The sequence below is a fragment of the Macaca mulatta genome, chromosome 16 (genome assembly GCF_049350105.2).
Source record: "Macaca mulatta isolate MMU2019108-1 chromosome 16, T2T-MMU8v2.0, whole genome shotgun sequence".
NCBI lineage: Eukaryota > Metazoa > Chordata > Mammalia > Primates > Cercopithecidae > Macaca > Macaca mulatta.
The window spans coordinates 19,357,905-19,370,951 of NC_133421.1; the positions used below are offsets into that span (position 1 = coordinate 19,357,905).

Here is a 13,047-nt window from a genome sequence, read left to right on the forward strand (position 1 = left end):
CGCCACTCTCCCACTCACCTGGCATCTTCAGGCTCCAGCCCCACCCAGAGTCCACTGGGCCGCTCCCCATGCTGTCACCGGAGATGCCGAGGCCCAGAGAACAGGAGGACTCCCAAGACTGAACGTCACACAGCCCTGGGCAGTGCAAGAGCAAGTTGCCCACCCTCTGTTCCTGTCTCCGTCGCCTCTGGGATGGAGCTAGGGGCTCAGGGGAAGACCCTCCCCGGCGACACAGGCTTGGTGCATGGACCCAGTCACAGGGTTCCTCCCTCTGCAGGACAGTCCATGGGGTCACACAGTCACAACAGGCAGGGCGGGGCAGACCCGGACCCTCTTGCCACTGGCTCTGAGACCAGCTTTGGAAGCCATAGTCACTGAGCGCCAACGTGAGAGAGGGAACTCTGGGGCCACGCTGCCATGCACCTTTGGGGCTGTGACCTGCCCTCTCTGTGCCTCCGTCCCCCTCGCCCCTAACGTGGGTGTGAGGGTGCCCATGGAGGAGGGTCGGGAGGGTTAAAGGAGGGCACCTCCGAGCCCACCGAGCGCAGCAGCCCTGTGACAGTAGGTGCAGAGGGGCCTGGTGGCTCTGGTGACAGCGGGCTGACGTTCTTAATGGTGTCACCACTTCCCCAGCACCATACGGTACCTCTGTGCCCTTCTGAGGGAGGGGCCAGTGGGGGCGGTGGGATCCACCTCTCCCCCGGGGCCACGCTCCTGCCCCACATTCAGCCCCGACTCCACTGCCTCATCCAGACTTCATGGAGTGGCGCTCCCGGCGCTGTGTGGTGGCTCTCAATGGGGACGCCTGCAGCCTTCTCTGAGTGGCCCTTGCCCTGAGTCCCGCCCCCTCCACTCCTTCCTTCAGCCGGCTATGTGCAGCTGAGGTCACAGGGGAGCCAGAGGCTCGGGACAAACACTGCCTGCATCTGAGTGATTCAGTGACCTGGCAGAGTGGCCCCAGCGGGTGGCTTCACCCCTTCCCTGCCCAGCCTCCTCCCCCATTGCGGTGCTGCCCAGCTGCTCCTCACAGTACACCCCTGCAGCCCCTCTGAGCAACCCCTGCTCCTAACGGTTGCCGTAACGTTGCCTGGCCAAACCAGGGTCCCGGTGGGGGCCCACTGTGTTAGCCGCCCACGCCTCCTAGTGTGTCTTGAGCACCTGCTTCCCACTGCCCATGGGGATGGCTAGAGACCTTCTCCACACCCAGACGCCCTGCCCACCTCACTCCACCCTCCGCCTCAGAGGAAGGCTCACCCCGACAGGACACCTGCAGCTTCCTGGTGCCACGGGCCTTGCTTGCCCAGCAGATGGTGGCCTTGGGCCTCTTCCCTCTCCCCTTCCCAGTTACAGTGATGTTTTGCCTCTCTGTCTCTGTCTCTCTCTGTCTCTCTGTCTCTCTCTCTCTCTCTCTCTCTCTCTCTCTCTCTCTCACACTCTCTCTCTCTCACTCTCTCATATTACTGGCTCCTTCCCAGCACCTTGAAACAGGTTCGTCTCTCCTGTCATCAAAAAATGACCCTCAGATCACCAGCCCCAGCTGGCTGCCACCTCCCCTGCTTCACAGCCCCATTCCTGAAAGCCTTGTCCCCACGGCGTCCTCGGTCAAGCATCCTCACCACGAGCTGCCTCCATGCTCCCTGACACTCACGTCCCACCAGGCTGGGATCAGGTCGTCTCCATGTTCCCTGCAGGCAGCACTGGCCGGCCGAAGGGAGGAGGGGTCAGCCCTGAGCACCGACCGCCCCATCCTGTCCCCAGCCCGTGGGTGTCTTACCACCCATGCACACACAAGGTCCTGCTGGACTGAGGAGACCGTGTGTGTTGGAGAGGCGCCAGCTTCCCTATGCCACACGGGGGCTGGAACTCGCCAGCCCAGCCCATGCCTGTCCATTGCGCCATGCTCCAAAAATGGCCTGACAGCCTGCATGATTGGGGCCGCCCCGGGAAGGTCGGAACCAGGAACACCCTGCCAGAGAGATGGGACATCCTGGAAGAATGGGCAGGGTCGGGGGCTTCCCAGGGTCACTTTTGGCTCACCACCCCTTCCTGCCTCAGTGGCTTGGGGGCACCACGCTCCTTGGACCCCGATTCAAATCTCAGCTCTGCTGAGGGCTAGTTCCATAGCTCCAGGCGAGTCACGCATCCTCTTGAGAACCTCACAATGTCAAACCCTGTTAGCAGGATTGTGGGGTTCTATGGATCACGTGGGCCCTGTCTGGCATGTGGAAGGGGTTTGGGGTGCAGCTGCATCCCCGGCCCCAGCACTGCCACACCCCTTGGTCCCTTGACCTCACTTTTGTGCTCTGGAGGGCAGAACCTCTGAGCCAGCCCTCGTGGAGGGCTCCATAGCCTTCTCCCTCGACGGCGCTTTCTGGGAGCTGCCCCCACCTGCTGTCTCTGAGCCCTGCCTGCCCCTCCCCCAAAACCATTGTAGACCCCTACCTCCTATCCAGATGGGGCCTGGCCATGGAATGCTTGGGGTGAGAGGAACCCATAGCAGGCTCCAGGCATCGTTCGGGGGCTGGGCGGTGTCTGCAGAGGCCCCACCTGTGGCAGGGTTTACATGCTACAGCCCCTGCCCTCCTCTTGGGTAGCTGGGGTCAGAAGGGCCTGAGGCCTCACTCTCTCTGCATCTCAGTTTCTTCACATCTAAAATGCCATTCAAATGCCTGCCTGAGGGTGGTTGGGGCCTCCATGCAGTAAGTGGAGAGAAGCCTACAGCCAGAGGACCCCCATAAACCTTAAACATCCAGACACTGAGGGCCACTCACGGACAGCGGCCGGCTTGTGTGTCATCATCCCTTTTGGGTTAGCAATTGGGGACGCTGGACCCCAGATCCCCAGGAGGCCATCCCAGACCAGGCAGGAAGAAGGCCTCAACCCTGAACTGAAAACCTGAAATTCTAGAACAAACCCCAGAGCCCACTCCCAGTGTGGGCAGCGGGGAGCGGAGCGTTCTGACATTTCTCAGCTGCTGTGGGTGGGATGGAGCGCCCACCCTGAGCATGTGGGGTCCTGTGGGCCCCTGCTCCAGCCTGGAGCCAGCTGTGGGGGTCAGAGACCAGCCTGGAGCCCTCCAGCAGGTTACTCAGCCTCTGCTGTCATTGGTAACCTGGGTAAAATAATAGTAATCCCATCACAAGGTTGCTGTGGGCATGAGACTTCCAGCCATGCCTGGCACATAGGAAGCTATTGTCATTTGTTTCACTGGCTTTGCACCTGGGCACAGGCCGCCGCCCTTCTGCTGCCTTCGCTACCTCACCCCCTGCCCCCAGCACGGTGGCGCTGTGCCTCTGGCACCTGGTGACTTCTCCCTCCCCGGCCTCAGGTTTGCTTCACTCTTCCAAGGGCCTTTTTGGCGTGACTGTCCTGTCCCGGCCATGTCCACTCCAAGCAGCTGGTCCAGGTGTGGGGCAGGCCCCAAGCTCAGCAGAGGACAGTTTTGAGACTTAGAGGAGGACGGCATCAGATTTACATGAAGTCAGCATCTCAAGGGATTACCACGTCACCGCCTCCTCTCACAGGTCTGAGAGCCGGTCCCCTGGAGGGTGCAGGTCTCATCCTAGGTAAAACAGTCCCAGCCTAGCTTCAGTGCTCCTGCTGCCAGAAAGGGTCGAAAACCACGCTGATGCCTTCACTGTTGCCTGGAATGGGAAGCCTCAGTTTCACCATCATCTGTCAAGTGAGATTAAGGAGAGGGGCCCACAGAGGGCCGTTAGAGCCAGTGGGCCGGGCGCGGTGGCCACACCTGTAATCCCAGCACTTTGGGAGGCCTAGGCAGGCAGATCACCTGAGGTCGGGAGTTTGAGACCAGCCTGGCCAACACGGTGAAACCCCGTCTTTACTAAAAATACAAAAATTAGCTGGGTGTGGTGGCACGTGCCTGTAATCCCAGCTACTCGGGAGGCTGAGGCAGGAGAATCACTTAAACACAGGAGGCGGAGGTTGCAGTGAGCCGAGACCATGCTCTTGCACTCCAGCCTGGGCGACAGAGCAAAACTGTCTCAAAAAAAAAAAAAGAGTGAGCCAGCGGACAAGGACACACACCACACCCGGCACGCAGAAAGCATGCAGCAGATGCTGACTGGTAGCCACAGCCATGGTGGTAACTGGCATCACTGGCCCAAGGGGGTCTCCCTACCCAATGTACCAGTCCAGGTGGTGCTAAATGACCCACGCTTGTGGGCATGTGCACCCCAGTGCTGAGCCTCCTTCTGGGAGATTTTCAGGCACCATTTTGGAGAAGGGAGGCGGGGACCACAGCTGGCCGGCCAGCCTGTAAGGCTTTTTTTTTTTTTTTTTTTTTTGAGACAGGGTCTCACTCTGGTGCCCAGGCTGGAGTACAGGCAGTGGTGTAATCTCAGCTCACTGCAGCCTCGACCTCCCAGGCTCCAGCAATCCTCCCACCTAATCCTCCTGAGTAGCTGGGACTACAGGCGCACACCACCACCCCTCACTATTTTTTGCAGAGACAGAGTTTCACCATGTTGCCCAGGCTGGTCTCAAACTCCTAGACTCAGGCGATCCTCCCACCTTGGCCTCCCAGAGTGCTGGGATTACAGGCATGAGCCACTGCACTCAGCCTACCAGCATGTAAAGCTTGAGGGCTGGGCTCCAACTGGAGACTCACTTGCCTTTCCTTTCTCTTCATCAGACGTGTTCCAGCTGCCAAGAAGCCGGGGCCACCATTGGGTGCTGCCACAAAGGATGCATCCACACCTACCACTACCCGTGTGCCAGCGATGCAGGTACGAGCCCGCCCGGGAACAGGAGGGCATTGGAGCCCATCCAAACAGTCCAGGGGAACCCTGGGCACAGCTCCCCAAACCCAGGCCCCATCTCACTCTTCAGTTTCCCTCCTCTCTTGCCCCAGCAATTCTTTATCTTTCTGTCCGCATAGACCTCTGCTGGGCAATGCCAGGGACATGGAAATGAGGCATTCCCCAGTCACCTGCTTGAGAAGTGCCCAGAGCAGTGAGCGAAGATAGAGGCGTAAATTACAATGTGGAATGCTGTCTGTGGAGCCGTCATTGCCAAGGGGCGGGGAGGATCTCAGGCCTCAGAGAGAAAGGGGCATTGGGGGTTGGGCCTTTGAAGGATGAGTGGGAGTTCACTGAGCAGAGACAAGGGGAAAGGCACTACTATGACAGCAAAAACCAAATGAGTTGGGGGTGATGAGATTCAAAACAGAGACTGAGACCCATGATCTCCTGTTGGCCACAAGGAGCAATTGTGGAAGCTCTGAAGCAGGGTAACGGGGTCTGGAGGTAGGTCCAGGCTCCCCTCATCCTCCCCCCAAGTCCCTCCTCTCACTCATGCATTCATTTGTTCCACAAACATTTATTAAGCCCCTACTATCACTGGGCACACAGAGTGACACTGCATGGACTGGAGCTACCCAAGAGCCCTTACCTTTATCGACCAGGTGGGGAAACTGAGGCTCGGAGACATTCCTTATTTCATCCAAAGAAAGCAGTTGCTTATGGTACAATATTCGTCATTGGTGACAACAATGCTTGGGGAGATTTGGGGCCAACTTTGGCCTGGATTCAAACCCTAGTGATAGTGGGGGTTTTCGTTTTTGTTTGAGACAGGGTCTTGCTCTGTCACCCAAGCTAGAGTGCAGGGGTGCAATCATGGCTCACTGCAGCCTTAACCCCCTGGGCTCAATCATCCTCCCACCTCAGCCTCCCGAGCAGCTGAGACCACAGATGTGTGCAGCCATGCTGGCTCCTAGTAGTGTGTTTATTTTTATTTATTTATTTATTTATTTTTGTGACGGAGTCTCACTCTGTCTCCAGGCTGGAGTGCAGTGGTGCGGTCTTGGCTCACTGCAACCTCTGTCTCCTGGGTTCAAGCGATTCTCCTGGCTCAGCCTCCCAAGTAGCTGGGAGTACAGGTGTGCGCCACCACGCTCAGCTAATTTTTGTATTTTTAGTAGAGACGGGGTTTCACCGTGTTGGACAGGATGGTCTCAATCTCTTGACCTCATGATCTGCCTGCCTTATCCTCCGAAAGTGCTGGGATTACAGGCGTGAGCCACTGCGGCCGGCCCCTAGCAGTGTTTTTAATGTGTGGTCTTGAGCAAGTTGGTCAGTATCTCTGCACGCAGTTTCCCCACCTGTATGATGGAGATTAATAGCCTCTTCTCTGCAGAGCTGCTGGGAGGAGAGTGAAATAAACACTACCCACACAGTGCTGCCTCAGTCCTGTTTTGGGTCCAGCCTCTGTGACCTCTCCCCTGTACCCTCAATCCCTCCCAACTCTGGCCTGGAAAGAGGTGAATTCATAACCCACCTCCCAGCGGACAGACCCCAGGTCCCCCAGACTCCCATCACTCTCCCAGCAGCCCCACCTACTGCCTCCCCTCCTCACCTGATGCCCTGCTGGTTTTGCCTGGACAGAGGGGACCACAGCCTGTACCCCACCTGCCTGCTGGGTCCCCGGCCAGTGTCAGCCCAGTGGAGCTGCCCCAGGGAGGACACAGAGGACTTCCGAGTGCTGACAGTTCCTTGGCAGGGGCTGAGCTGCCCACACACAGTGGGGAGGGGGCTTGCTGGAGCTGGGTCGGGGAGGATTCTCACTGGCTCCACCCTCCCACTCTGAGCAGTGTGAGCCAGAGTTTAACATGGACCCTGCCACTTGCCCAGGCATGTGGCCGCACTCCTCTTAATAGCTGCCACGAGTTGCATTCCTCCTTCCACAGTGATTAACTTAGCGCCAGCTCCACTCCCAGCCCTGCGACAGGCCCATGTTGTTTCCAGCCATCTTCACGGATTGGCTGCCTCACCCACAGCACACAGCATGGCGTGGACAGTCCCAGGACTTAATGCCCTGGCTTTCTTGTTCCATGCCTATGTTGTTTCTCCTACCCCAGCGCTACCCAGTCCCCCAAGGGGCTTACCCTTGAGTGGGACAGACAGCAAAACCGTGGTTCTTGGCCACAGTTAGAGAGACCAGACAGGAAGTAGAGTGCACTGTAGGAGAGGTTCATCCTGTCTGAACCAGGAAGAAACCTAGGAAGACTTCCAGGAGGAGGTGACATTTAAGCCAGGCCTCAAAAAATCGGGGGAGCTGGGCAGAAACTATTTAGTGGTGGGACTTGTATACTAGGCTTTGAGCAAGAGAACTTTTGTTTCAGGTAAAATCCTAGAAGGATTCCTCATATAACAGGGATCCCTGTAGCGCCATGAAGATTGAGGCAGGAAAGGGACTGGGAATGCTGTAAATGGAGACATACACCTCAGAGACTGCGTTGGCACAGAATCCATGGGACTTGATGATGAGGGAGAGGGAGGTGGCAAGCCTGATGCCCAGCTTCCCCGTGAAGGGGAGAAGTAGGATACGGATGTGCAAATGGAGTTATTAGCTGCTGCTGCAGAGCTACTGGCCCTTCCAGGCCCAGCTTCATTTCTCCAGTGCCAGCCCTTCATTATTCCTCAAAAGGGCATGAGTTGGCTACAGACTCTGCTGGGAGCAGGATGATCTAGGGTGGCCCCAGCTGGACCAGCTTGCCTTTGCTCCATGCGGTCTCATCCTCCAGCAGGCTGGCCTGGGTGCGTCCTCATGGCGGCAGCAGGGCTCTGAGAGAGTGGAGGTCACAGGGCCTCTCACAGCCTAGGTCCTGGACTTCACCACGTTCTGTTAGCCAAAGCAGATCCCAAGTCCAGCACAGAGAAGTGCAGGCCACCTCTCCATGGGGTGAGCTGCAGAGCCACACCACAAAGGACCCGGGTGCGAGGAGGGGACGGAGCTGCTCTGCCAGGCCATCTACACACACGGCAGTTCCCTTTGGCCACACTGCAGCAGAGGCCGCTGTGGACATACAAAGTGTGGGCATCTGGGCTCAGGACCGAGTGTCGCCCATCATCAGCAGGCAGGGGCTCATCAGAGCTCTGGAAGGGACAAGATAGCGGGGTTGTGTTCACCATGGAACAGCTGGCTGAGGAGGAGGGTGGACCCCTGGGAAACCGAGGAACAGCTGCCAGAGAAGGCGAGGGGGAACAAGTAAGCTCGAGAGTGAAGGTGGGGAGGACGGGCGCTTGGGGTACAGGGAGGGCCCCCAGGGCGACTCTCTCTGCCAGCCAGGCGGCGGGGGGTGGGGTGGGAGTGAGAGGGCACTGAGGGAGCGGGCTGGTCAGGCTGATCCGATGTCTGGCCAGGGAGGAGCCCCAGGCCTCTGCATCAGGCACTGGGACTGCAGGGCACCAGGGCTGCCCATTGGCTGCCAGCCTCTGCCCTGCACCGCGCTGTCCTGGCCTACTCATCTTGCCACTTTCCAATCCTTGTTAAGGACCCCACTTTGGAGACAAGCAGTGACTCTGAAGAGCAGGCAGAGGCTGCTACACCCCAGTGTCCTGTCTGAACCTTTCCCCACTCAGGCCCTGGGGCCAACCTGTCAGTGAGCACCCAGGTTCCCCAGGTGCAGGCACCAGGTCAGGAGCCAGATCATTGAGGATTGGCCTTGCCCAGTCACTCCCGCTCCGTGCCCCATGTGGGGTGGTGCTGGGGCAGTGCTGAGGGAGCCAGTTTGGAAGTGGCAACCTCCTACCCTCAACTTCCCTTGGTGGGAGCGCCTGCAGTACCCAGGCGTGCAGGGGCAGGCCTGGGGTTTTAGCCCAGTGTCTTTGGAAAATCTGGTCCAGCCCCAGAACCGCATCTGGCTTGCCTGAGCCAAGGGAAGGGGAACAGCGGTGGCACATCTGCAGCTGCTGGCCCTGAATGGCAGTTTCCAGGTCCAAGGCACTCCCAGCTTCTGGAGACAAGGGGAGACCGCCTAAGAGAGGCCTGCTACCGCCCAGCCCTGCCCTCAGGGCTGCAGAGCTGTCCCCGCCCTGCCTTCTGGCCACCACCCTGTCACGATGCCATTGCACAGAGCCAGCTCCAGTGTGAAAGGAAGATTGTGTTGAAGACAGCACCAGCCTTCAGCTACTTTTGGGTCTGGGGTTCAGAACAGTGGCCGGTGAGGCTTGGGGGGAGGGGAGCCCAGAAGGGCACTAGCGGCTGGGGGGTCCCTGGGGGAAAAGCCAGCTTCTCCCTAGGTGGCAGCAGGCAGGGGAGTGGGGCCTCGCTGAGATAGCAACACATCCCGGGCCTAGGTGGGCATAAGCACTGGCCAAGCTTGGTTGTCTTCTCTGCCCCGCCTCCTGCACCCACTGCATGCCACACATGTGCAAGGTGGTTTATTTTTAAATTTTATTTTATTTGTTTTATTTTATTTCATCGGAGACAGGGTCTGGCTGTGTTGCCTAGGCTGGAGTGCAGTGGTACAATCATAGCTCACTGCAACCTCCGCCTCCCAGGCTCAAGTGATCCTCCCGCCCCAGCCTCTCCAGTAGCTGGGACTATAGGCATGCACCACCATGCTGGCTAATGTTTGTATTTTTGATAGAGATGAGGTTTTGCCATGTTGCCCAGGCTAGTCTTGAATTCCTGGGCTCAAGCGATTCACTCACCTCATCCTCCCAAAGTGCTGAGATTACAGGTATGAGCCACTGCTCCCGCCAGAGTGGTTTCTGTACACTCCCCTCCTTCCATCTCCATGACAGGCATACAGTAGGTGGCATAATGCCCATTTTACAAGATGTGGAGACAGGCTCAGATAAGTAGCAGATGCTCAAATCCAGGCTTGCAACACCACTACCAGTCCGTCCACAGGGGTTCATGACGTGCTCACTGGAAGTCAGTGAGCTCTTCCAGGGGCCGGGCATACATCCAGGGAAGGAGCCAGAGCTGGTGCCCTCTGGGAGCTTGCCTGAGAGTGGGGAAGAAACAAGGAGCAAGGCCGGGTGCGGTGGCTCACGCCTGTAATCCCAGCACTTTGGGAGGCCAAGCAGGGTGGATGACCTCAGGTCAGGATTTTGAGACCAGCCTGGCCAACATGGTGAAACTCCGTCTCTACTGAAAAAACAAAAATTAGCCGGGTGTGGTGGTGCATGCCTGTAATCCCAGCTACTCGGGAGGCTGAGGCACGAGAATCGCTTGAACCCGGGAGGCGGAGGTTGCAGTGAGCCGAGATCGCGCTATTGCACTCCAGCCTGGGTGACAGAGTGAAACTCCATCTCAAAAAGAAAAAGAAACAAGGAGCAAGAGAAGATCACACAGGTCAGCCTCTTAGGAGGCAGTGACAAGTGCGGCTGGCAGAGTAAGGCGGGAGGGAGGGAGGGAGGGACTGCCTCAAGTGAGGAGGGGCGGCTCGTGGAACTCAGCGGGAAAAGCTCAGTGGAGGAGGTGAGGTGAGTCAAGACCGCCAGACCAGGAGCCTCACCCGCGCCGTGGAGTGGAGTGTGGAGGGTTTTGTGCAGGATCTGATTAACTCTTGGAAAAGAGCCCCTGCAGTCTAGAGCGGCGCGGGCAGTGCGGCTCCCCTCCTGGCGGCCGACAAAACCCCACAGCTGTGAGCCTCCACCCCGTCCTAACCACCGAAACTTCTCTTTGGTCACAGGTTGCATATTCATCGAAGAGAACTTTTCTTTGAAATGTCCCAAACATAAGGTAGGGGACCACAGTGTTTTGTGGGGGGAGGGGTGTCAAGCGGGAGACGAGCCCCACCTCGCACCTCCTTCACAGTCCGCCGCCCCTTGGCTGCGCAGCCCCGCAGGGCCCAGCCCGAGAGGGAGGGAGCTCTCCCCGCCCACCCCAGGAGCCCCCGCTGCCGTCCGGCTCAGGTCCCCGTCCACTTGCGCGATGCCGCCGCAGCCGCCGAAAACCCGCCGGCGTCGGGGCATGGGCAGCCAGGGGCTGAAGGGCGTCCCTGGGACGGCCTCCCCGCAGCTCCCCAAGATAGGTGACAGAGTGGAGCAGGCGGGGGCGCGGGACGGTGGCACGGAGGTAAAGGTGAAGGTGGATGGGGTGGGGCCGACGGCTTCGGGCGGAGACCCCAGCCGCGCTCTAGCGTCGCCTGGGTCGGGGGCCTGGGGGGCGGGCCCACACCGGGGGCGGGGCCTGTGGCCTTTGAGGTCCGCGGTCGTGGGTAACGGGTGGGCGGGCGTCTTTTGCAGAGGCTGCCGTTGTAATCCACCCCAACGGCCGGAGGAGCCGCCGGAGCCCGCCTGCCCGCCCGCCGCCGAAGGAGAGGAGCCGCCTGCGCAGCCCCCGGGCCTTTGAGCTGCTCCCAGTGCGGGTCCAGAGCCGATCCTTGATCCGGGTCCCGGATCGTGGATCCGGCCGCCTAGGGCTCAGACTTGCGGCCCCGGGTTGGGAGGAAAACCCGTTCCGGAGCCGCCTGCTCCCGGAACCGGACGGCACAGGGCGTTCTTGCCCACCCCAGGGGCCAGGCTTGCGGAGGGGGAGCCCGCGGAGCGGCCAGACTCCCCGGGGCGCTCAGCCTCCGGCGAGGGTGCGAGACGGCTTTGGCCTGGGGACGCTTTTCCCCTCTGGAATCTCAAGACGACGTGGCACACATTCCACGTGGGTGCTGTCGCCACCCCAGTCGGTCGTGGCGTGCAGCTGGGAGCCCTGGGCTTGGGGGTGGGGGTCGAAACAGTTCTGGAAGAGGCGGAGGGCGGCTCCTGGCTCCGTGGACTAGGCGGGGGAGAAAGGAAGCCTTTCTAAGAGCGGGCTAGGCAGGCGCTGGAGGGACCTGAGCCTTTGGAACAAACCGTGCGGAACGTTTCCAGGGGCCTTTCCGCCCAGCCTTTGCCAGATCTGTCGTGCGTTTCGGGCAAAGCCGGGGTAGACCTGGGCTGTGCTCAGTTAGGGGTTGCGGGCTCTCCGAGAGGTTGTGGGCGGGACTGGGACACCCTTTGGCCTCTGTTCGTCCCCTTTCCAGTCCACCCCACCCCTGGAGCCCAGCCTGGGAGCGCAAAACCCAAGAAGCGGCCAGAACGCACCTTCGGCGGACGCGCGACCGTTGTGCACCACCAGGGACCGCCGCGCCCACTCTGCACGGGAGCAGGGACAGCGCTAGATTCGTGTACAAAACCTGTGTACCCCTCTATATATATGTTACATAGAATGTATATATGTTGGGAACATGCTCGCTTCTCCCGTGTGTCGCCGCCGTGCGTCGTGCGCCCGCAGCAGAGCCCCAACCGGGCCTTTGCCGGGTAGGGGGCTACCACGACGCCCCTTGCCCACGCAGCCACCACCGGCCCGGGCCAGTCCCTGCCAGTCCGTCTGCCTGTCCGTCCGTGTCCTCAGCTCTGTCCACGCTTCGATAGGCCTGATGCAGCCCCCAGCCCAGGGCCGCCCTAGCAACTTCCTGTACATATGACTGTAAAATGGTAAACGTGTGTATTATATCTGGCCTCGTTATATAGTGTATATATATGTATACATATACATATATATAATATATATGAAGACTGTAAATGTTAAGACGACTAGTGTTCTTATTAGTATATTGCTTCACACTGAAGATTGTGTGTATCGAGCTGTTTCTAAAAGATGTTTATTTTCCTTAAGAGTAAAAAACAGTCATTGCATTCAGAAAAAAAAAAAAAAGTCAATAAAGATACAACGATTGTTTTGGAAAATCTGCAGCCCGTGGATTCCGACCAGATTCAGCTGGGAGCCGGGCCAGTGTTTAGGTTGGGGAATGGGAATGAAGGGAGGGGCTCAGGGGGGCATGAATGGAGTCAGGGAGCCCGCCCTTCACAGAACAGGAAACCTCTCCGCGCCTGTGCCCCCTCTCCAGTGTGGCGGCGGGTCGGGAGGGAGGAGGCTTCTTTGCTGTGAGAGGACCAGGGGCTAGGATGGGGGCAGGTGAGACGTGCCAGACTTGCAGGGAGACCCAAGCTGTAGCTCCTGTCATACAACAAACAGGTCCTGGAGGACAGTCCATCCTCCTCCCATGCCACCCAGGGACCTGATGGGGACACAGCTGGGAGGAGAGAAGGGACAACTGACCCCATCGAGGCCCTAAGGGTTGACAGCCCAAACGTGCCCTGGGAACAGGGGGACAGGTCAGCTGGAGGCCATACAGCCAGCCCTCCCCACTCCCCCTACTAACATCGGAAAGAGCTAAGTTGTGTCCCTCATGGCCGGAGAGGGGAGGGAAGCCTTTTCCAAGGTGCTGGGGGAGGGCCCAAGCACGCTCACTGGTCA

At 59.1% G+C, this 13,047-nt stretch overlaps 1 protein-coding gene across 3 annotated transcripts in view; it reads left to right on the forward strand.

Annotated features, from left to right (window-relative positions):
• Nucleotides 1-12,476, forward strand: part of RAI1 (retinoic acid induced 1) — a 131,421-nt gene extending 118,945 nt beyond the window's left edge. For all 3 annotated transcript variants that reach the window (XM_001091010.5, XM_028836065.2, XM_028836064.2), the window contains 3 exons: nucleotides 4,655-4,748; nucleotides 10,445-10,494; nucleotides 11,001-12,476. In XM_001091010.5, coding sequence (XP_001091010.4) covers nucleotides 4,655-4,748; nucleotides 10,445-10,494; nucleotides 11,001-11,015 — 159 coding nt within the window. In that variant the 3' untranslated portion in view covers nucleotides 11,016-12,476. The remainder of the gene's footprint in view (nucleotides 1-4,654; nucleotides 4,749-10,444; nucleotides 10,495-11,000) is intronic.
• The last annotated feature ends 571 nt before the right edge of the window (nucleotides 12,477-13,047 follow it).